Raw genomic sequence first — 24952 nt, 5'->3', positions numbered from 1 at the left:
AATAAAATAATAATTTATTACAAACTGTAAAACTTTGAACAAGCTTTCTCACCTTTCCTAATCTAAAACATAGTAATCATAGCACCTGATTCTCTGGGTTGTTATGGGGAAAAATGAGGTCTATCGTGTAAAGCAATTAGGACAGGGCCTGGAAATAGGATGTGTTCAACAGAAGGTAGCTATTACTATAATTGCTTTCTATTAGATTCTGATGCAGTGGGTCCTGGTTCTCTATCTTTTCAATATTAATAAAGTAAAAAAAATTTCAGACTCAAATATTATAATGATCACAGAGATTAAAGAAATGCATAATAACAAAGTTGATCTGAATTTATTATCGCTTTGAAATAAATTTGTATTTTTTAGTTCAACACAATATATACATTTGCAAATAGTGGTTAATTATATGATAGATGTCATATACTCAGTTCAAAGACAATGCCCATTTCATATTCCACATTCATTTTTTGGAAATTGAGATGTTACTGGCATATAACATCTTGTTAGTTTTAAGTGTGTAATCATACTTTTACATTCTTAAAACTCTCTATTAAATTTTATAGCCCCCCCCAATAAAAGTCAATAACCAACAGGACAGAACAAAGCTGGAGACTGAAATAATTTGAGAAAGAGATATTCATGTGAAATTCTGGCCAAAAAAAGGTCTGGAGGGTATTGCCAGAGGTTCATTTCAAAGAATCTAGTGAGTGTTTTGGTAAAGTAGGGGAAAGGGCTGAAGAAACAATTTCAGTGAAACCTGGCTATAAAAAAAAAAAAAAAAAAAAAAGATAATCACACTTTCATGTAAGATTAATTATCATCTAATTAAAACCTCACTTGAAGAAGCAACCAAAAAGTTAGTGCATTAGTTCACAATCGAAAAGTAATGAAGGGAACATAACAGACATCACTGGCATCTCACGCCTTAGATACAGGACCTTGTGTTTCTATTCCCGGGAGGTCACACACACAGAGGGCCCTCAAAGGTGGTGCTGCCTCACCACCACTGAGGCTGACTAACAGGAAAACAGCAAGTTTCTGTCTTAAAATACTCCCTGGAGTAATCTACCTTCTCCCTTCATATGCGTTTAAAGACAGGCTTAAATATGAATAGTACCTGCAACTTCAAGAGCTTTGGCTAAATTAAACCCCTAGCATATTTCACGAATTTTATACTCACAAGTTTGAAAACAACTCTGCCAAGAAGACGAACGGAATCCGGGGGATACCTGGGTTTGCAGCTTTTAAGACATTTGCATTCCCGCTTGTGGTCTTGCCAAGCTTTTTTCTGTTAAGACAAGAGTGGGGAGGGAACATGTGACAGAGAAATGTAACTTTCATTTACAATGGCTTTGAACATTGAGAGTCATCAACACTAATTTAATTTCAACAGCCTAAATAGAACTGCATAATAGGAAATGAAAGCAATATTCTAATACTGTTAATCATGCAGGATCCAGTCTTTGCCAAGCATGCAATTACCAGGCTGGACACCAAGGCTTATGCTCCCACTCTGTCCTTTAATATGCCCCATGGTTATTACCTGGCTGGTGGAGTCCAAAGAAAGAATCATTATGGCTTACTTAATAATGTATAAGATCGTCTTTTAGCTGATTAAATAGAGTTCAATAATAGATGGTAATTTTGAACACAAAAAGAAAATATCTCACCAAATTAGAAAATAAACACATGGTTCAGGAAAATTAAAAGAGGGCAGACAGCTTTCTGAGTTTCTGTGCTGCTACGGTGAGTACAGAAATATCAGGAGAGCTAACATACAATAAATATGAAACCTTCTATATTTAAAGACAACACAGAAAAGGGTTATTAGCTAAAATGACTAAATGTCACTTGCCCAGGACCGTTGTGTTTTATTTATTTTGTGGTCCTGGCTTAATCATTAACAATTAATAGTGCCTCTTTTCATTCTGAAAAGTGTGGTCTGGATGATAAATTTCATGGTCCCTTAACCGATGATCCTAGCCATGTGCTGGCATGGCTGAAAAGACTGAAAAGTGGCTGAAAAGTGAGCCAGTCACCAATCCTGCAACACTGTAGATTATGGACTCTCCCTGAGTCTTAGGGTCAGAAATGTTAGAATATCCCCCTGTGAGCGGGAGACAGTTCGACCAAACGTCTAATATGTTCTATTCCAACAGGGCTTAAGTTCCATCACTGAAATGCCTGATGCTCACAGGCATTCTTGCTTCACAAACTATAAACGTGCCTCCCAACTTCTGGCCCTATTAACATTCCTCCAGGAGGAACTCCCTTTTCCATCCACAGCACAAACATGCAGTGCAACCAAAAATTTCAAAAGTGCAGCAGCTATTTTGAAAACGGACTTTGATTCAAGTTGAAGCCAGCATTTTGTTCAGAATCACTGCCCCTGCTGAGTTGCTGTATGAAACTGTGGCCCGTGTGCTATTTCCTCATAATTCTAATCTTGAAGACATTGTTTACAAGGGGTGTCTCACCTCTTTTACCAACTCTACCCATGGTTGCCTCACTTCATTTCTTTATATCCACCATGGCAATGCTTTTAATGTGATGTTTGTAATCTTTTTTTTTTAGTATTTATACTTCACTCATTTCTAAATAAGACTGAGTTGCTTCGAAGTAAGGATGTATATGAAATAAGTTTATAAAATTAGAAACAGAAAATGTTACATCTATAAAAAAGAAAATAGTCCTCTAGCATTTATTGAGCATCCTACAGTATGTCAGACACATGGGTGGGCAATTAAAAAACGGTATTTCACGTGATATTCACAAAAATCCAAATGGTAGATATTATCTTCTATTAAAGATTAATAAAGTAAGGCTGGGATCTGACTACCAAGCTATGTAAACATAAAAGGGGAGTAAAAATTCTTAGTATGCCAAACAGGAGAGCTAAGTAAGTCCCATGTTCATGCACTAAATTGATCTGGGCTAGGCAAAAAAAAGCATAATGGCTTATATAACTCTCATCTGACAGGAAAGAAAAACACACGGCCTTACCAACTATCAAATCACAGAAGGAATTTATCCCAAGAATGCTAATTAATGTACTGGACAATGTCTTCAAAAACAGTTTATAGTTCTAATGGCCTTCATATAGCTACTTCTAATGTCCCTACTCACTAAAAGGCATACTATTAAACTATAACTCAGGGAAAGAAAATGTTTCTATTTGTTTAAGGGGCTAGTCTTAGACTAGCAATCAGCAATTTACCAACATGTATAAGATCACTTAAAAAAAAACATGGTTCCGGGGGCGCCTGGGTGGCTCTGTTGATTAAGTGTCCGACTGTGGCTCAGGTCATGATCTCATGGTTCATGGGTTCCAGCCCCGTGTCAGACTCTGTGCTGACAGCTCAGAGCCTGGAGCCTGCTTCAGATTCTGTGTCTCCTTCTCTCTCTGTCCCTCCCTTGCTCACGCTCTGTCTCTGTCTTGCAAAAGTAAATAAAATATTTTTAAAAAACACATACGTCCATTGTCCAATAAGTTTGAAAAATGCTACATAATGTATACCCCACTTAGAGATCTGAAGTAATTTAGTTTGTGAGAAGTTCAGTTTGCTAAAAAGCTCTGCATTAAAGAAACGTATAAATTAGCTAACACAAGTTTCTCACGATTGTTACTGCTATCCTTTGGGAAGGTAGGTTGGTATATATGGGCTCCGATAAACTAAATTAGTGATATATTAGCTATTACATACTTTCCTTCATGTGATCTTTGAATTCATAATCATTCACACTGACAGGAAACTAGAGTGCTGATATTTTTTACTTCTGATTGAAGGGAGAACCGTGACTTTGGTGGAAGACTTTTCATTCAGTATTAAAAGTTGAGAAGCCTGACAGATGCCTTCATTGGCCATGTGGACAGGAATGAACCACAAGTGCCAATGGGTCTCTGAGAAAGCACTCTGGCCCTGTTCAAAACCCGAGCAAGTGTCCAGATGACAAAGGACTGCATCTACCAAAATAAAGCTGAGACCATTTGGACCAAAAGATCTTAAGAACATATTTTAATCAATACTTGCTAGTATAAGAGATCATCCATAACCCCCTTACGTTTGGAGCAGCTCAGTCTCCTGACAGTTCAACCAGGGTGAAGTAGCTACAAAATGTACCCCTAGGTAACAAACCAGTTGATCTGTTAGGTGACATTATTTAGAAATAAACATCCAAATTTTGGAGAATTCTTCTCAAAACAACTTTAGGTCTTTAGCATAATTAATATTGAGTTCTTATTTCTTAACAGTAATTAGAAACTAAACAGTATGTTTCTTAAGGCTATTCCTAAATTGCTGCAGGTGAAAACACCAGAGAACATATGTATCTCCCCATTTCTTCAGCAAAAAGATATTCATTCTTTTCATCTAAAAGCCAAATCAAATCTATATAATAAACACAGAAAGCAATCATACCACTTAAAACTGGTCTAAAGCACAGTGTCAACTTTACAGTCTACTTCCTATCTTACCATGATATTAAAACCATGTTTCTAAAATGTTAATTATTAGGATTTATTGTTCAGCTTCACCATCATATCTTACTATGAGGCTCACTATCAGAGGCAAACCACAGAAAAGGCTAAGAAAGCAATCTTGTAAGGAACTGCATTTGACTTTGAAGCAAAACTCTACAATCTTACAAAAACATTAGGCATTATCTTCACTCTACAAACTTTAACCTTGATCTAGTCCTCAACAGCTCATAATCTATCTGCCAATTTTCTCAAAGACAACCTTCTTGATTTACTTTTTCCTACTTTTTTCCATTACTGAAATGCAGGATGTAATTAAGATTTTGTTCACAATACTGGCTGTAATGTTTTCTGTTCTCATAGTTGAAAACTAACAATAATGTACAATAGGCACAAATTAGCATGAAAGACAAAGGAAATTTAAATATTGCATTAAGACACAAAGACAATGGGAAAAAAGAGTCTGAGATGAAAAAAAAGGAAATGAAGACATCTATGACTCAATCCCATGTATTGGTAAATGAATGACTCAAAAAACAACTTCAGAATCTCTACATTTTCATGTTTGGTAGTATTTATATTGATACAGAACATAAACTAAACCAGTAGCTCCCAGGGTGCCTGGGGGGGCTCAGTCATTTGAGAGACCAACTCTTGATTTCAGCTCAGGTCATGATCCCAGGTTCCTAGGATCGAGTTCTGCATTCGGCTCCATACTGAGCAAGGAGCCTGCTTAAGATTCTCTCTCCTCCCCCTCCCGCCCCTACCCTGCACATGCGTTTTCTCTCTCTCTCTCTCTCTCTCTCTCTCTCTCTCTCTCTCTCCCTCCCTCCCTCCCTCCCTCCCTCCCTCTCTTTCAAATAAATAAACAAGCAAACGAACAAACCAGTAGCCCCAAATGGGGGTAACCCTAATGTTGAGGGTTGTTTGGGAAATTTATGGAGGTGATTTTATTTGTTAGGATGCTTGGGGAGAAAACCATGGGAACTTAGTGGCCAGGAACCAGAGGTGTCGGGCACCCTGTATAGGATAATTCCACACGATGAAGAATCATTCCGAATCCAAGATGAATTTTAAAAGTCCAACAGGGGTGTCTGGGTGGCTCTGTCAGTTGAGTGTCTGACTTCGGCTCAGGTCATGATCTCACAGTTCGTGGGTTCGAGCCCCACATCAGGCTCTGTGCTGACTGCCTGCTCAGAGCCTGGAGCCTGCTTCAAATTGTGTCTCCTTCTCTCTCTGCCCTTCCCCCATTCATGCTTTGTCTCACTCTGTTTCTCAAAAATAAATAAATGTACAAAAAAAAAGATTAAAAGTCCAATAAAACATTCTACAGAGGGGAAAAACTTGTTTGTAATTATCCAAGCCTGGAACTAAGCCTTGTTTCACATAAAAAAACGAAGAGCTAGTTTTTACACAGCCTTGATAGCACTGAATTTTCTAGGTAAATCAAGGAAAGATTGCATTTTAAGAACTTTAGTGAAAGCTATTTAATATTTTATAAAAGCATATCACTGAAGGCAAAACCACCGGTGGTATTTGGAGTTAGCAATAACACACGCTTTCTGATCCTGAATTTTGTACTTCCCTTTCCAAGGTGACTGTACAGACGCAAGTATATGACTTCTTAATTATGTCTTCCAGTCCAGTCATGCCTGAGCATGTATGTGTGTATGTGTGTATGTGTGTGTGTATAGAGAGAGAGAGAGCACGCATTATATAATATAAAATATATTAGTTTATTGTAAGTTATCATCATTTTCCTTCTCCTTTACATTCAAGTTATGGAATTACATTGATATTGAATTTTGAAAATATGTAACTAGGTAGATTGTATTTACTACAGAATTTCATTTCAAGATACTACAGAGGACCAAAAGTATTATTATAAAAAGCTAGAGTTAGGTCTATGAGAGCTCAAAACTGTAGAACTAGAACAATGCTACACAGCACACACAGACATAAAAATACTTATTTAAACACACAGCCTGGGACAACCTCAGGGATTCTGACAGTAGTAACGAGACAGGATCAGGTGTCTGAATTCTTTTTATTCACTGAGGGTGATTCCATATGTAGCTAAGTTTGAAAAAACCACCGATCTAGACTAAATTAAAAAGGCTACTGTATATACTAATAGAAGAAACAAAAAAGTACTTTTCTATACTTATTAAACTATTATACAGTCCTATAAGAATGAACATTTTATAATACTGACGTAGGGAAAGTGTTTCTAAGCAGGACATAAAATCCAAAAAGGAAAAGAAGTACATATTAAACTACATTAAAAATAAGTAACTTTTGTACATCAGAAAGAACAAACCTAATACCACAAGCAAGGTTGAAAGATAAAGGTCAAACCAAGAAAGCAAAGTCTACAATGTATAGGAAAGACAGTGTTAAATGTCTCTAAAATAAAAGGAGGTGCTAACAAAATAACTAAAGAAAGGATGAATATTTCAATGAAGGAAGGAAGGAAGGAAGGAAGGAAGGAAGGAAGGAAGGAAGAAGGAAGGGAGGGAGGGAGGGAGAGAGAGAAGAAAGAAAGAAAGAAAGAAAGAAAGAAAGAAAGAAAGAAAGAAAGAAAGAAAGAAAGAAAGAAAGAAAGAAAGAAAAGAGAAAGAAAGAAAGAAAGAGAGAAAGAGAGAAAGAAAGAAAGAAAGAAAGAAAGAAAGAAAGAAAGAAAGAAAGAAAGAAAGGCAAGCCAGCCATGAATAGGAAATTCATGCCTAAAAAGGAAAGAAAAAATAAACAAAAAAGACAAACCACACCAGGGATCAAAGGCATGCTAACAGAAAGAAGGTAATACAGGTGGTCCATTAGTGTAGCGACTATGAATGAAACTAACAGCATTTGGAAGAGTCTAGGGTCTACGGTCTAGATCACTCCAGCCTTATCAGTAGAACTGTAAGGTTCTCTAATCTTTCTCATAGGTGTATGGTAATGAACACCAAAAATCTTAATGTGCATATTGTTGGTATACGAATAATATTTACAATACACTTAATCCTAACAAATCTAATTGGTGTACAGAAATAAGTGTAAGAATGCTCATCATACATTTATTTAAAAAACTGAAAAACTGGTGGGGCGCCTGGGTGGCTCAGTCGGTTAAGCGTCAGACTCTTGATTTTGGCTCAGGTCATGATCTCACAGTTAAGGGTATTGACCAGCATCAGGCTCTGCGCTGACAGAGCTGAAAGCATGGAGCCTGCTCGGGACTCTATCTGCCCCCTCCCCTGCTCATGCACACACACTCTCTCTTTGTCTCTCTCTCAAAATAAGTGAACATTTTTTTTTTAACTCAATGGTAATAATTTTTCAGCTTTTCCTAAAAGAAAAAGCTATTTTTGCCTTTTTCCTTATGCTGTCCCAATATTGTTTGAATTTTCTACAAATATCATGTTACTATATTTACAAACAATAGCGAATATCATTACCTTTCTTATGTCTGGTAACTGTGATTCAGGGAGAAGTATTTTTATATGAAAGAGAGAACAAAATTACTGTCCAATAAACTCTTTTAAATATTTTTGAAAATCTGCTTGTAACTTAAAGAATAGCTTAAATGTATTAATTTTTAAATGCTAAAAAAAAACCATGCTTCAATGAAACCATCTGTAATGCAAAGACTTACTCAGTAAACTGTTTTATCAGTTTATCTTCACTCACATCCATTTTTTTAAAGTAAGTGTACTACCAATTAGGTACATCTTGCATTTACCAGATGACAGACATCTGATGATTTCTTCTAAAGCCAGTACCATTTAGAGAAGATATAACTTACTATATATTTATCATTGATCATTTGAAATTAATGCCATCTAAAAGGAAGAAAGGACAGTAAATCCTAACAACTCTTTCTCTGGCCAGTCTCACATGGTCCTGATTACTAAAGAAGAGAATTGATGAGATGTTAAAACGGAAAGAGAAAATCAGTTTATTTCAACTTTCTTACACAAAATAGCCTTTGCACTACTATGACATTCCCCTCCCCTCCTTGGATATGATCGCTACAGCTCAATAACCCATTTAAATGCCACTAAACATTGGGGACAAATGGGTGGCTCCGTCAGCTAAGTGTCTGACTTCCGTTTTTGGTTCAGGTCATGATCTCATGGTTCATGGGTTCAAGCCCCACATCCGTGCTAATGGCACAGAGCTTGCTTGGGATCTTCTCTCTCCCTCTCTCTCTGCCCCTCTCCCTTCCCCCACTCACACTCGCCAGCTTTCTCTCAAAAATAAATAAAAAATAAACTTTAAAAAAATACTGTTAAACACTGGGTTTTGATTACAGTAAATACCCATCTTAGGGCAGTTTATTATTGTATGGGATAGAGTATTACAATGCATATCGAGACTGGTTTCAGTAAAACACATCTAATTCATGACCGGGGCTCCCCAGACATTCATTTTGTAAGAAGACTGGATTCAATAATGTCTAAGGCAGCCTCTCAATTATAAAAATCTATGATTCTGTAAAATCCACAGGAACATATAATCTGAATTATGAATTATGTCAAAATAGGTCTGAAGCCTGTCCACATAAGGCTTACATAGAGCTGAAAATTTTCCTCAAATTTTAGATCATTTAGAGAGTATTTTCCTCAAATTTTAGATCATTAAAGGATGAAGAAATTGGCTTAAAATGTACAAAAAGAGAATTCTTTTCAGCCATTTATTCAACAAACGTGTTTGTCATTAATAATTGAACACCTTCTGGCGTGGAAGATTTTACAATTTTTTTTACCACATTTTCATGATTCATTCCACTCACAATCAATATTTACAGAGATTTCCTATAAGCAAAACTTAGAGAATACTTGAGTTGCCCTGCAACTTGCAGGAAGGAAAAGAGACCCAACAGTTTTCCAATCACTTACAGACCATTTAATAGCAAATAAACAATATCTCTATCTTCATGCCTCAAAAGTAGTCTAGTATTGAACTGCAGGTTGACAGATACATGAAGATCAAAGCTGGAATCTGGAAAAGGAAAACCAGAAAGCTAAGCCAGGTGTCTAACAAGCTACAGCTGACTGACAGGTATTGATTAAAATCTTGCATAAAATCTCCTTACAGCACGAGAGAGACCTAGTGATAGACGTTAGACTTATCACCTTAAAAGCTTACTGAGTGCTATATCAAATCTAGACCTTCCCACTAGGTTTAATCAAATTAGATAGGGCCAAATATAAAGATGGAGTAGGGTAGGAGAATGGTCGTAGGGCATCAAGCTGACAAAAGAAACAACAAGTATTATTTCTCGGGAAAATGGAAATTACAGTTTCCTGATTAACTGAGGAACAGTTAATAATATTAGTGCCCCAAAGTCAGTCAGCCATCATCTAGTGCAGAATTCAGGTCAAATCCATTCTGCCACCTGCTTTTGTAAAGTTTTACTGAAACACAGCCACATTCACAGTTTATACTCCCTCATTTCACACTATGACGGCAGAGCTGAGCAGTTATGACAAGAAATCTACGGCCCACAAAGCCTAAAATATTTATCACCTGGACCACTACAAAATAAAAAGTCTGCCAACCTCTGATTTAGTGAGAGGTCAGATCAAGATGGAATGGCCTATGTGACATATTTTATCTAGAAAGGCAAAATAATTCACTCACCTCTACACACTTCCAATCTTCTGTGAAAGGAACTTCCACGCTAATCCGAACGTCAGCACTGTGTTCTAGCTGAACACGGCAATGGAGCACATATATTTTGTCTCCCCAGCCCAAGTAAGCATCAGGTTTTTAACTCCAAAAGTGGATTAGAAGAGCCATCAACGAATGAGGAGTTTAACGTCCTTTCTACAAGTCAGAAACCAGGGGTAAGACAGGCTGCAGAAACAGGGCAGCGGAGGCCGCCTCAAAGGGCAGTTACCTTCCGAGTCTTTTCTGAGAAGGCAGCCACCTGCCAGGGAGAACTCCAGCTGGGACCCGGCAGCAAGAGTAAATGTCAGGCACAGAAGGGGATTGAAAGTAGCCGAAAAAGAGAGACTTACCCAAAAGTCTTATACCAAACAGTGTCAAAATACCTACCTCCTTGCTATTGGAATGACTGTGAGGAAGCACAGGAGGGTCAGAGTCGAGAATCTAGCTGCATCTGACGCTCCTGTTTCTGATGCAGAGATCAGAACTTCTGCTGGGTCTTCCCGCCCCACACTCACCCTCCTACGACGGCCGCCTCCGCAGCCACCTCATTCTTCAAGTGGCATAAAGGCTGTGAGCCCTTATTACAGAGGAGGAAATGATACCTCGGCACACTTTAAGGCTCTGCGGTAAGTGGTATTTTTAAAACAATTTATGGAGCACTAATTTACAATGAAATGTACCAATTTCAAGAGTGTAGCTTGATGAGTTCTGACATACACACACATCCTTGTAACAACACCAAAGTTAAGACAAAGACTGTTATTACCCCCCAAAGTTCCTTTGTCTCCCTTTCCATCCGAGCCCTCCAACCCGGGTAAGCGGTGACCTGGTCGCCATCATTATACACGAGCTGTGCCAACTCCAGAACAGCACTACATCCTTCGGTCTGGCTTTATTCCCTCCATGTAACGTTTCTGAGATTCGCTCATGTTGCCTCAGGTAGCAGTAGTTAGTTCTTTCTTACGACTAGTTGTGTGTATATGCAGTGTGTGTGTGTGTGTGTGCGTGTGTGTGTGTGTGCACACATGTATGTGTGCATGTGCATGTGTGTGCATGTTCCACCTAGGAGCAGAGCTGCAGGTTTATGTGGTGAGTGTACACTTAACATTTTTAGAAACTACCAAACTTTCCCAAAGCAGTTCTATATTTATACTCCCACCAGCGGACTATGAGGTATCCACAACCCGGTCTGCACTCAGTGTAGTCAGCATTCTGCATTTTAGTCTAATGGGTATGTAAAGGTATCCCAATGGGGTTTTAACTTTCATTTTTCTGATGACTAATGATGTTGAGTATTCCTTGCTGTATATCTTTCTAAAGTTCAAACCCATTCAAATCAAACCCATTTTACTGTGCTACCTTACTAAGTTGCATTTTCTTTTTTTTTACTGTTTGTTTATTTATTTATTTGAGAGAAAGAGAAAGTGCACATGGGTGGGAGAGAGGTGCAGCAAGAGAGGGAGAGAAAGAATCCCAAGCAGGTTCCACGCTCACCACGGAGCCCCACATGGGCTCAAACTTACAAACCACGAGATCATGACCTGAGCCAAAGTCAAGAGTCAGAAACTTTTTTTTTTTTTTTTTAACATTTCTTTACTTTTGAGAGACAGAGCACGAGCAGGGGACACAGACAGAGGGAGACAGAATCTGAAATAGGCTCTAGGCTCCAGGCTCCGAGCTGTCAGCACAGAGCACAACGTGGGGCTCGAACCAATCAACCGCGAGATCGTGACCTGAGCCGAAATCGGACACTTAACCAACTGAGCCACCCAGGAGCCCCAAGTAGTGAACATTTTAAATAAGTTATGGACACAACTCCTTAGCCAATTCCTAGAAAAGCAAAGAGCTCAGCAGGGGGTGTGCCTATAACATGCAAACTAACCGATCTAGAGCCCTACCTTGGCTCTCTGCTAAAGTCCTAGAGTAACTAGACCCAAGTACCAGGCAACTAGAGACCATGCCTATAATCCAAAACCCTCAGGAATTATACAAACTAGGCAGTCCTAACTGGTTTGGCCTGCTCTGCTTTGCCTTTCCCACAGAAAGCCTAATAAAGGCTCCAGCCTCAGCTTCCCCCTGCTCCCACCTTCCCTCTGACTACTGTGAGGGTTCTGCATGTGGCCCTGTATGGCAATCCATGCCTCCTGTTCTGGGGCCTAGGAGTATAAGAAACTTTGTTTTGCTGAGCTTCTGCTTTCCATCTTGTGACTGCACCTATCACATGAAAGAAAACAGAACAGCGTCTATTTCTGGACTCTATTCATTGCTCTATACATCAATCCTAAGGCTAGTACTACATTCTCTTCTTACTGTGGCTTTAGGTTACGTCTCCAAGTCAGGTGGTCTAAATCCTCCAACTTTGCTCTCCTTTTACATAAAGGACTCAGTTTAAGTGTTCTGCATTTCCATATAATTTCAGTCAGATTATCAATCTGTGGGTCTTTGAATGAAACTTCATTGAATATGAATCTATACAGTGGTATTTTCAAAATGACTTATTATAAGTGCTTATGGATTTTGAACTTTTAAAATCAATTAATAGATAGGACTTAACTTTGTGTCCCAGAACAGAATATAAATATTAATCTTGACAAAAGTGAAGGTATAGGTGGCAAGTTATTGGACACAGAATGCTAAGAGACAGAGGGATGAGTGGGAATACTAATATCTTCACCTTTGAAAGTGGGGAATCGAGAGATACTATCTATACAGTAAATCCCCCTTACCCAGGGGGATCATTACAAGACTCCAGTGGATGCCTGAAACTGTGGATGGCACCAAACCCTCTATATGTGACCAACAGGCAGGTAGTGTAGACAATGTGAACCCGCTGGACAAAGAGATGATTCACGTCCCATGTGGGACGGAGTAAAACAGCTGGGACAGCGTGAGATTTCACCACACCACTCAGAACAGTATGCAGTTTAAAAGTGATGACCTGTTTACCTCTGGAAGTTTCCATTTAGTATTTCTGAGCTGCGGCTGAAATATAGAAAGGGAAACCACGGATAAGGGGACACTACTATACTTGATTAAACATAAATAAAGGCTTGCCCATATTGTTTAAAGTTATAAATGCAAGAAGGGGAAATTGAGCCTAACAGACTATAACAGTTAATCCCAAACCAACATGGCCGAAGCAGATTTTCCCCACCTGAGTCTCTTATACAGTCTTCCCCATGTCATAAATGGGGTCATCATCTCACCAGTTACTAAAGCCAAAAACCAAGGAGTCTTTCTTGATTCTTCTCTCCCTCTCTAACCTATATTCATTCCCCTTCTATTTTTTTCAGCCCCTCCTCTGAGCACCACACAAGCATACCAGCTGCCTATTCAACATCTCCACATGTGTTCAACAGGCACAAACTCAAAACCTGTAGGCTAGACTTCTCTCTGAACCAGCTCTTCCCTCAGATTTCCGTAAGTCACAAAACGGCACCACCATTCATCCGAAGTTGCTCAGGCTGGAAATTTAGAAGTCACCTGTTACCATTCTTTCTGCCTCACTTCTGACATCGAACCTATTGGCAAACTTTCACCTACACCTTCAAAATATGTCTCAAATCCAATCATTACCACCTCACTGCTACCACTCTACCTGAAACCATCCAAGCTTTTGACCAGATCAGTGCCTTGCATATACTGAGTTCTCAATTTGAATGAATGAATGAATGACTGCATGCATGCATGAGCAAATTCAGTCAGTGCTTCCTTCAAAAGATACCCCAAATCTGACTGATCCTCTTTGCTGCCATTACTACAGTCCTAGCCACCATCATACGGTGACCAGACTACTGTAATAACCTACTGACAGTTTTTCCATTCCCTACCTTTACCCTATAACCTATCCCCACAGCAGTCAGAAAGTTTCCTTTAAAATCTCAGTCACACCATAATATTGATCCTCCTTCCCCCCCTTAGAACCCTACAGTAGCAGCCCATCACATACAGAACAAAATGTGTATTTTTTAACCATAGCATATAAAGGCCTTATCATAACCTGGAACCTCTCATCTCTCCAGTCTTATCTCCTACAACTCTCTGTGTCGCCTCCTCTGGTCCAACCTCTGGTCTTCTTGTCCTTCCCTGAACACAGCATATTCACTCCTGCTTTTACATTTGATGTGCATCCAGCCTGAAACTCTCTCCTAATCTTGGCATGTCCTGATTACTTCTTTCAGGACTTGACTCAAATGCCACTCCTGACAGGTTTTAGATCGACAGATGGATAGACAGATTATAGATCGGCAGGCAGACAAATAGACAGATCTCCTTATAAACTGTATAGGTATATATATCTCTCTCTCTCTCTCTCTCAAAATCTATTTGATGTATAGATATGTTTACACTATATGTATATATGTATGTGTACACACATACACACAAAACAGTCTCCCAATCGCTATCATTTTCTCTTACCTTCTTTATTTTATAATATAAAGATAATATTATATATTGCTTTATTAACTTATTATACGTCTCACCTGGAAAATGTAAGCTTCACTGGGCAAGGGCTTTCCGTGTCTCTTTTAATACTATTGTACCAGAGCCTAGAAAAGTCCTGGTGTTGAGGCCTGGGTGGCTCAGTCAGTTAAGTACCTAACTCTTGATTTCGGCTCAGGTCATAATCTCACAGTTCGTGGGACAGAGCACATTGGGCTCTGTGCTGATAGCACAGAACCTGCCTGGGAGTCTCTGTCTTCCTCTCTCTGCTCTCCCCCACTCATACCTGCGCTCACTCACTCTCTCTCTCTCCCCCCTCAAAATAAATAAACATCAAAGAGAGAAAGACAAAGATAGATAGATAGGAAAGAAAAGAAAAGAAAAGAAAAGAAAAGAAAAGAAAAGAAAAGAGAAAAGAGGAGAGAAGGAAGGAAGGAAGGAAGGAAGGAAGGAAGGAAGGAAGGAAGGAAGGAAGGAAGGAAGGAAGGAAGGAAAGTCTTGATGTTGGGGTCCCCAGAGGCTCAGTCAGTTAAGCATCTGACTCTTGATTTTGGCTCAGGTCATGATCTCTTGGTTCCTGAAATCAAGCCCTGTGTCAGGCTCTGAGCTGACAAGAGCCTGCTTGGGATTATCTCTCTCCCTCTCTCTCTCTGCCCCTCCCCCATTCACACTCTCATGCGCACGCGCGCTCTCTCTCTCTCTCTCTCTCAAAATAAACAAAGAAGGAAGGAAGGAAGGAAGGAAGGAAGGAAGGAAGGAAGGAAGGAAGGAAGGAAGGAAGGAAGGAAGGAAGGAAGGAAGGAAGATGGACTGACTCTGGTGTTGACACTAGTATTTGCTAAGTAAATTAATAGATAAAACCATAATCAAGTCCTTCAAATCTTAACTCACTAGCCTCACATCCAGCTGCTTTTCTTTTCTGTATTTTTTTAAGATTTAATTTTTTTAGAGCAGTTTCAGGCTCACAGCAAAACTGAGAGGACAGTACAGAGGCCACCCATTCACTTCCTACCACCGCACATATTATCAACATCCTCACCAGATGGCGCATTTGTTACAACTGATGAACCTACAGTGACACATCATTATCAAAGTCCATAGTGAACATTCAAGTTCACACTTGATGTTGTACATTCTATGGGTTTGGACAGACGCAAAGTCTATCCACCGTTATCCAACTCCTTTTTATTCCTCTAACATGAGAAGTTTGTTCCTCCTTCAGTTCCTTTACATCTGCTGTTCCTTTTATGTAAAAAAAAATCTGTTCTAGATCTTTCCATGGCTGGCTACTTTTGTTGTCAATTAGACCCCAGGTCAAATGTCAACTCTACAGGAAGTCCTTCTGTAATTACCTATTCAAAGGGGAGCTCGGACTCACCCAAATCATATTCACTCATCTAATTGTGGGTATTTGGTATTCTCGTCTCCTTGCTCTATAATATGAACTTTATGAAAGCCAGGATCATGTTTACTTGTCACTGCTAATTGCCCACCACCCCAACACCCAGAATGACTAGCTAGTAGCTACTCAATAAGTATCTACTGGATAAACTTTGGATGAATGGAAGGTTCTCAGACAATTATGTAAGAAGAGGGAGAGGAAGTAGGTGCTGATGTAGGTGAGCTAAATTCCCTCACCTACCAGAGCAGGAGGTGAATCAATAATGCCTACATAGATGGCTCAAGAAGTATTTCCCCATCTCACTTATATGTAGACTCTAAAAAGAACCAAACTCAGATACAGAGAACAGATAGGTGGTTGCCAGAGGCAGGGAGTGCAGGGTAACGGAAATGAGTGCAAGTGGTCAAAATGTACAAACATGTAGTATACAGGATGATGACTATAGCTAATAATTACTGCATTGTATATTTAAAACTTGATAAGATGGTAAATCTTAAAAGTTCTCATCACAATAAAAAAGATTATAATTATGTATGATGATAGGTGTGAACTAAACTTACTGTGATGTTCACTTCACAACAGACACATAGATCACCTCATTACATTGTACACCTACAACTAACACAATGTTATACGTCAACTGTATCACAACTAAAAAAGTAAAGAGATATTACTATGGACAGATTAAATATAACGTAATGTTTTAAAATCTAATTTGAACCAACAAGTATCACTCATGAATGTATTCATTCATTCGCTCGACCACTTACACTCCGTGTACAGCAGAGTACAATGCAGGGAGCACCCCCACCCCACAGTGAACCTGGCCTTCTAACTGCAGAAACAGGCAATTAAACCAATAATTAAGATAATTTCTGGGTGAAAAAGGAGAGACACGAACTGGTCTCGGGAGTTTAGGAAAGAAGGGAGTGACATTTAACCTGGGTCATAAAGGATAAGTACTAGGAGTTCAGCAGATAGGGGGCAGGCCTGGGTCCAAGCCCAAGGACTCATATAGCCAAAGGCCCAGAAGTAAAAGTGTAGCCAAGTCCACAAAGTTGAATTTCATCCTGAGGAAGCAGCCAGGGCTTTCTGCTGGTGGGTGACAGATCATGCTTACGCTCTGAAATAAAACAGTCACTCTGGCTCCGGGGTGGAAAACAGAAAAAGAGCTGGCAGGAGCACAGAGGCTGCAATCAACTTAGGAGGGAGCTGACAGTGACATGCACACAAGTGGTGGTAGAGAAGCTAGAGAGAAGCGAGCCAAGTTAGATCTTCAGGTGGTAAAATCAGCAGGACAGGGTGATTAACTGGGCATGGGGCCAAGAAAGGACATGAGCCAAAGACAGTGACACCCTGAACGCTCAGCCTGCTGGGTGCTTGGTGAAATAACTCACTGAGGCTAGGAAAGCAGGTTTGAGCGAAGAAAGTGCACTCAGGTCCAGCTATAGGGCATTTGAGATATGGGTATGCCATCAAAGTAGACGTACCCCGTAAGGTATGGGGCTGGTGGCTGAAGCTGGAGATGGGAGTTTCAAGGAAGATTAATATACAGATGCCGACTGACATTGCGGAAGGGGATGGGATCACCCAGCAAGTCAACGAAAAGTGAGCAAAGACCAGCTTAGGGCCCCAGACATTTGTAGAAGTCAAAAACTTAAATAAGAACAAATAATTTCAACCTTTATAGAGTTTTCTCTTTTTATTTACAATTAGATATGAAGCCAACTTCTCTAGAACACTCAGTGCACGTCCTGGCACAGAACTATTTGTGAAATAAACTAAGGGCTTGGCTTTCTTCATTATTACCAGTAGTGAGTGTAATATTCTAGACTCCAACTTATTAAATCACCCTGTTAAGGGGCGCCTGGGTGGCTCAGTCAGTTAAGCATCTGACTTCGGCGCAGGTCATGATCTCATGGTTCACGGGTTCGAGCCTTATGTCGGTCTCTGTGCTGACGGCTCGGAGCCTGGAGCCTGCTTCATGGATTCTGTGTCTCCCTCTCTCTCCGCCCCTCCCCTGCTCATACTCTGTCTCTCTCCCTCTCTCTCAAAAATAAGTAAAACATTTAAAAAAAATTTTTAAATCACCCTGTTAAATGTTGACTAACGTGAGATTCAACAAAAATGAATCAAATCATGCTGTAACTAAGCATAAAATGTAAACCCACAAATAAGATTAACATTGTTAAACAGGTCTATAATTATTAACATAAAATAAAGCCTCTCTCTGCTAATATAGTACTTTTAAAAGTATATAAACTGCAGTCTGATACAGTATCCCTGCTTATTTTATTCAGCAATTATTTCAATTAGAAATGTACATCTATGAATCAAATTAAATCCAGCAGAGGTAAAATAATAATTGGTGAATTTACTTGAAATTGGTGTACTTTTTAACAATATTACAAATTTTGAGCATGCTTTTTTAAAAGAAAACTTAGCCCACTCGTCCTCTTTGACCTCAAAATCCTCTGTGACGTTCTGGTTATGACAATATAGAAATAAGACTGGTTCCCACAGATAAGCCCTCTATTGCATCATATGGCACATCATAATATGGCAGACACAGAGGAATACAAGGCCCCTGATGACAAGATACTCTGGCCAGGATCAGAAACAGTCCTGAACACAGCAGTCAATGCATACGTGTATGTGTACACTATAGACAAAGTGCAGACTGACAGCTTAGTGTGTATCCTCCACTCACAAAACAAACATACAGAGATTACCTCTGGAAGATGGAAGTAGGAATGGGGAAGGAAGCTGGAGGAAACATCCACTCTTGTTACTTCACTTTTCGGTTGAAAGATGAAATGTGAAAATCAATGACACTGAAAGCATCCTCATGGGCACCAGGGACATGAGACCATAGAATGCCTCAATAGCTTCTCTCAGACAACTCGTGGGCGCCATGGCCCCACACATCAAATGCTAAGCTAATGAAGCAAAGTTATGTCCCTCCAGGGTAAATACATTATAGATTTTATGCTACAAATTCACATCCTCCATATCAATTTCCATTCCGAGGGCGTCTGCCTCCTGTTCATTACTGTTCCTAGTTCAGTTTGTCAGTTTAATTTTGTGCTGCTTTGTAGGAATCCACAATAATTACAACATTTAATTCTGTACCTGAAGGGTGAGCTAAACAGAGCAGTTTAAATGCATATGTTCCAGCCAATCTTTGACTCCCACCCACCTCTGCACACACCCCATCCCCCACACACATACAAGCACATGCACTAGCTGCCTTATATATGATATCTTTCACCTCACTAGCTCTTTTCCCATTACTTTCGACAGTATATCTGACGATGACATTATTATTGATGCTACAGTAAACAGCTAATATATGTGGTAAAAGTACATGCACTATAATGAATCAAAATGACACACCCACCCACCAAACTCCCTCTACTCATTCTAATCAGATAATGGATTTTTTTCTTTGAGTGTACTACAAAAGGAGGAAGTAGCATTGGAGAGAAAAAAAAAAACATTCATAAAAACGGGGGAAATAAAAGTAAATGTTTAGGTCATTGAGATCAGAAAGGAAGTTCATCAGAAGGTTTGTGTCAAGTAACATGTAGTCCGTCAGTAATATATAGAGTATAGTCTTCTTAACTTAAAGTTTCCTGAAACGTAGCTCAGTTTCACATGAATAAGCTAGATAACATCACTACAACACAGTCTATCTAAAATTTATCTTGTAGAAAAAAAGCACAGCCCTGTTTCATTTTTTTGGTTTTTGTTATTATTATTGCTAACGATCTTACATAAATCTGGTAGCTTTCTAACTGTGACAGAATTTTTGCTTTACAAATGAAGTGAAAATAATCCAACTGGTTTTTACATTCCCTATTTTTATTAAGGAAGTTTTACTTCTAACCTTCTATTTTTGTATTTTTTGTTTTGTGTTCCTTGACGATAGAACGCAACAAAAGCCAGGAAAAAATGTGAATACGATAGGAAACAGAAAACTATATCTAATCAGAATGATAGAACAAAAATTCCTGAGATAAGCATGGCTTTAAGCACGGCTTAAAAAGGAAAAGAGGAACTCTGGGTGCGTGTGTGTGTGTGTGTGTGTGTGCGTGTCCACTCACGTGTGCGTGCGCGCGTGCACACACACACACACACACACACACACACACCCCTACCTCAAAATAAGATGAGTGGAAGGTTGAGAGCAAGGGACTCAGACACAAAACCTCCAATTAGACTTTTTATTATGATGCAATTCATTACAGCATAATTACATTTCTTATGAAATGATTAATCATAAGGTTAGAAGAAAAGGTTATGTTGAATATTAATTATACATCCTGTAAAGAATTTCAAAGCCGTTAACAGCGGTATTCTCATAGACTGTCAGTTGTTGTAAATTAAACTCTAGGAAGGCAATTTGGCACTATCTTTAAAAATCCAAAATCTGGGGCGCCTGGGTGGCTCGGTCGGTTAAGCGTCCGACTTCGGCTCAGGTCACGATCTCACGGTCCGTGAGTTCGAGCCCCACGTCGGGCTCTGTGCTGACAGCTCAGAGCCTGGAGCCTGTTTCAGATTCTGTGTCTCCCTCTCTCTCTGCTCCTCCCCTGTTCATGCTCTGTCTCTCTCTGTCTCAAAAATAAATAAACGTTAAAAAAAAAAAAATTAAAAAAAATTAAAATCCAAAATCATATATCCTTTTACTAATCAATACAACTGGGAAGAATTTATCCTACAACTAATTTGTGGAAGTGAGCAGAAATGTGCACAAAAAGATGCTTGGTCCATTACTGGCAACACCAAATATCGAAAATAATGTAAGCATTCCTTACTGAGGAAATTATGACCATGGTGCATTCATATAAGGGAATCAATGGGATGGTACCGAAAGTTCCTCTAGACAGATGATAAAACAAAAAGGAGAATGAAGGTATACAAGAGTCACCCATATCTGGTTTTTTTTAACAAAGAATATAAATATATGAATGTGCTTGCGTGAGAAAATGCAGCGAAGCACACAAGAAACTTAACAGTGATTATCTCTGGGCACTGGGATTGAGATCAGGAGGACAAGGAGATAGGAGTGAATATTTTGTGTGTGATGTATGTGTACTATGTATTTAGTGTATATAGAGAGATATCATATATATGATTTTTTACCATACACAACTATTAATTTTTAAATTGAAGGGAAATAAGTTAAAATAAATCAAAGATTGAAAAGAAACAGAAACAGGCCAACAGGCATCACAGAGCACAATTTTAAGAGCAGAGAACTGAAGGGGCGCCTGGGTGGCTCAGTCTGTTGAGCATCCGACTTCAGCTCAGGTCATGAACTCCCTCCCGGTTCATGAGTTCCAGCCCCAGGTCAGGCTCTGTGCTGACAGCTCAGACTCTGGAGCCTGCTTCAGATCTGTGTCTCTCTCTGTGTTCCTCCCCCACCCCCCTCTCTCTCTCAAAAATAAATGAAGATTTTTTGTAAAAATTATTAAAAAAAAAAAAAAAAAAGGGCAGAGAACCTAAGGTATGATTTACATACAGCGGAGCATTCTTACCTGGCACTTGGCACTGCAGTATTTGGCAACTCGGCATTGAGAGCATCGCATCAGTTTTTCCTTCCTGTTTAAAAAAAAAAAAAAAAATTCCCATTAGGAAATGAATGACACCGATGGGTTCTGCTCACCCCATTTGTATGGTCCCTTAAGACTGAGATTTTCACACTCATGGACATCATCTTTCATCCTCAATGTGAGATACGGACATAGTAATAACTCTTTTTTAAAATAGCGGTGAGGGGTGCCTGGGTGGGTCAGTCGGTTAAGTGTCCGACTTCAGCTCAGGTCATGATCTCACGGTTCGTGGGTTCGAGCCCCGCGTCGGGCTCTGTGCTGACAGCTCAGAGCCTGGAGCCTGTTTCAGATTCTGTGTCTCCCTCTCTCTCTGCCCCTCCCCCACTTGCACTCTGTCTCTCTCTCTCTCTCAAAAATAAATAAACATTAAAAAAAATTTTTTAAATAAATAAAATAAAATAGTGGTGAAATGTATATAATATAAAATTTACACATTAAACATTTTTACGTGTATAGTTCAGTGTGTTAAAAAGATAATTCAAGGGGCGCCTGGGTGGCTCAGTCAGTTAAGTGCCTGACTTCGGCTCAGGTCATGATCTCCAGGTTCGCAAGATCAAGCCCCACCTGGGCTGACAGCCCAGTTCATATCCTCTGCTCCCCTCTCTCTCTGTCCCTCCCACACCTGCTCTCTCTCTTTCTCTCAAATAAACAAACATTAAAAAAAAAAAAAAGATAATTTGAGGCACAAAATGGAGTCACTTATGCTTAGCACTATATCATGTTTGAGACTTAACTATAGTTTTGACTCCCCCAAAAGTGGATTCTTAAACCAGTCTATCAGAGATTACTAGTTAGGTAATTTGCTTGATAGACCACTGCTCTCCCCTGATGAAAGTGATCTTGCAGTAACCAACTCATTTTTTCACCTACTGTAACTGCTCTCTTCTGCCCACAGAAGTCTTTCATTTTGTACAGCATCTCAGGGCTACTTTCTGTCTGCTACATTGGATCCCACCCAATTCATGAACTTCTGAATAAAGCCAATAAGATCTTTAAAGTTTACTCAGTTGAATTTTGTTTTCTGGCAAATGGCATTAAGTATATTCATTTGATGTGCAACCATCACCACCACTAATGTCCTTTTTAACAAAAAAAATCAGTTAAAATCAGAGATTCCCACTGAAACTGGAAGTTTTACTTCACAGAGATTTTAATCTCTCCATATGAAATAGAGAATTCAATCCCCATGACTACTTAGAATGGAAATATCCTATACTCTTCAAATATAAAAAAAAATTGTATACGTCTTAACCTATCATATAGTTTAATTATGAATATCCTCCTCTGGAAAATGATTTTAAAATTCCATTAAATCCAGTTACTACTTGAGACATGCTGAATTGAGATGCTCCAAAGTTACATCTCCCCCAAATCACCTGCATAAGAAAAAAGCAAAGATGAAGAAAAGGTTGAATTATAAAATAAAAAATAAATGAACCTGATGATAAAATTAATAGTGACAAATAAAAGGCAGGAAGGATTGTGGATACTTTCAGGGCAGCCAAGAGCATTAAAAAGTCAAACTGTAATTTTAATATCAATGACAAAACAAAAACAAATCCTTCCAAGCACTTCTAATGGGCCTGGTACTATTCAAAGATTTTTACATCTATAGTTTATACTTAATTTCAAATAATCCTATAAGTAAACAGTCTTATTATGACTACTTTGGGGATACACCAATACATTTCTCAAAAGATAAAAAAAAACATAGTGCAAACTAAGAAGACAACCATAAAGTGCATGGCAGGTGATACTGAAAGGGTAAAAACAAAATCCTAAAGAGAATCAGAACCTGAATATACCAGGTACTTACCTCTGGGACAGCAAGGGTCAGATATGGAGCATAAAACAAGGGCAGAGGTTAAAGTCTAAATAAAGGGAAGCCAAAATGCCTGCCATCCCCAAGTATAGAATTGTGGCTGTCACATATCAACATCCCAGGCAACAATGCAAACCCCAGCAACCTGGCCTTCAAGCTCTTACTATGACTATCACACTGGACTACTGCTCTTGGGTAAAACTGGATAAAACCAAAATCTACCCATAAGCTGTTAAGAGACACACATCAAATAAAAGGACCCACAAAGGAGGATGAAACGGATATGCCAAGCAAATATTAACTAAAGGAAAAGCCTATGTAATTACATCAATTTCAGGGGGGGGGAAGCACTTTACAGTTAAAGATCTTGTTAGAGATAAATAAGGTAAATACTCAATGATAAGAGACTCCAGTCACCAGGTGTTAGATAACTAGTGACAAATGTACCCAGTCTCAAAATATATGAGGTACAAGAAACAGATCTGAGGGAAAAATGACCGACACAATAAGTTAATACATGTAAGGCCCTTAAAATAGTGCCTGGAATATAGTAAACACCATATAAGTATTAGTTATTGCTATAAAAAGATACAAAGTCTTTTTCAGGAATTCAAAACCAAGCAGATAAAGAACAGGGGTTCAGGGCACCTGGGTGGCTCTGTTGGTTAAGCCCCACCCCCATTCACACACTGTCTCTCTCTCCTTTAAAATAAATAAACATTAAAAAAAATTTTTTTAAAGAATAGGGGCTCAATAATTTATTCGATCTCAGGCAATACACAGACCCTTATCCCTGTCATATGAATGTGCATTCACATATTCCTGTTCAGCACCCACTGACCATTTACAAAAGGTCCCACAAAGTAAATCACAAAGCAAATCTCAAAAATCCCGAAGAATCAATATCATATAGATCATTTTCTCCAACCATAAGGGAATTAAATTAGAAATCAGTAACAAAAACAAACCCAGTGAAATATCATATGCATGAATATTTAAAAGCATGCTTTTACAGAATTCAAGGATCAAAGAATTATAATGAAATTAGAGTATGCACACACACACAAACACACACACTTTTTTTTTTTAAGTAGGCTCTACACCCAAGTCATAGGGGATGGAACTCCCCTTGAAATCAAGAGTCACATGTCCTACTGAACCAGCCAGGCATCCCAAAAATTGATTAAATAATGGAAAAATATCAAAACTTCTGAGATAAAATGAACACACTACTTACAGGAACATTTATAACTTTAAATGTTTATGTTAAAAAAACTGAAAATAAATGAGCTAAACATGTAAGTCAAGACTTTAAAAATAACAGAAAACTAAGGACAGCATCAGCAGGAAGTTATACAACATACGAAATAGAACACAGTGATCTAAGAGGACGAGCAAAACCAGAGGCACAAATAATATCAACAAATTTCTTGCAAAATCACTTAAGAGAAAGTTTCCAAACAAATAATATTGGAAACAAAATGGAATGGAACTCAAGATTCAGTAGACTGAAAAACAGACAAGAGAAAATTCTGAAG

The 24952-nt window shown here is 38.9% G+C and overlaps 1 protein-coding gene across 3 annotated transcripts in view; it reads right to left on the bottom strand.

Moving 5' to 3' along the window:
* Window positions 1-24952, bottom strand: part of SMYD3 (SET and MYND domain containing 3) — a 701652-nt gene that overhangs the window by 515443 nt on the left and 161257 nt on the right. For 2 of the 3 annotated variants that reach the window (XM_058701738.1, XM_058701739.1), the window contains exon 2: window positions 21518-21581. In XM_058701738.1, coding sequence (XP_058557721.1) covers window positions 21518-21581 — 64 coding nt within the window. Of the gene's footprint in view, window positions 1-1180; window positions 1289-21517; window positions 21582-24952 lie in introns of all 3 variants that reach the window. The other variant, XM_058701737.1, reaches the window with a different exon arrangement.

Source organism: Neofelis nebulosa, chromosome 15, assembly GCF_028018385.1.
Source record: "Neofelis nebulosa isolate mNeoNeb1 chromosome 15, mNeoNeb1.pri, whole genome shotgun sequence".
In the NCBI taxonomy this organism is placed as follows: Eukaryota; Metazoa; Chordata; class Mammalia; order Carnivora; family Felidae; genus Neofelis; species Neofelis nebulosa.
The sequence above is the reverse complement of the archived record's forward strand: the minus strand, read 5'-3'. Positions and strand labels throughout refer to the sequence as shown.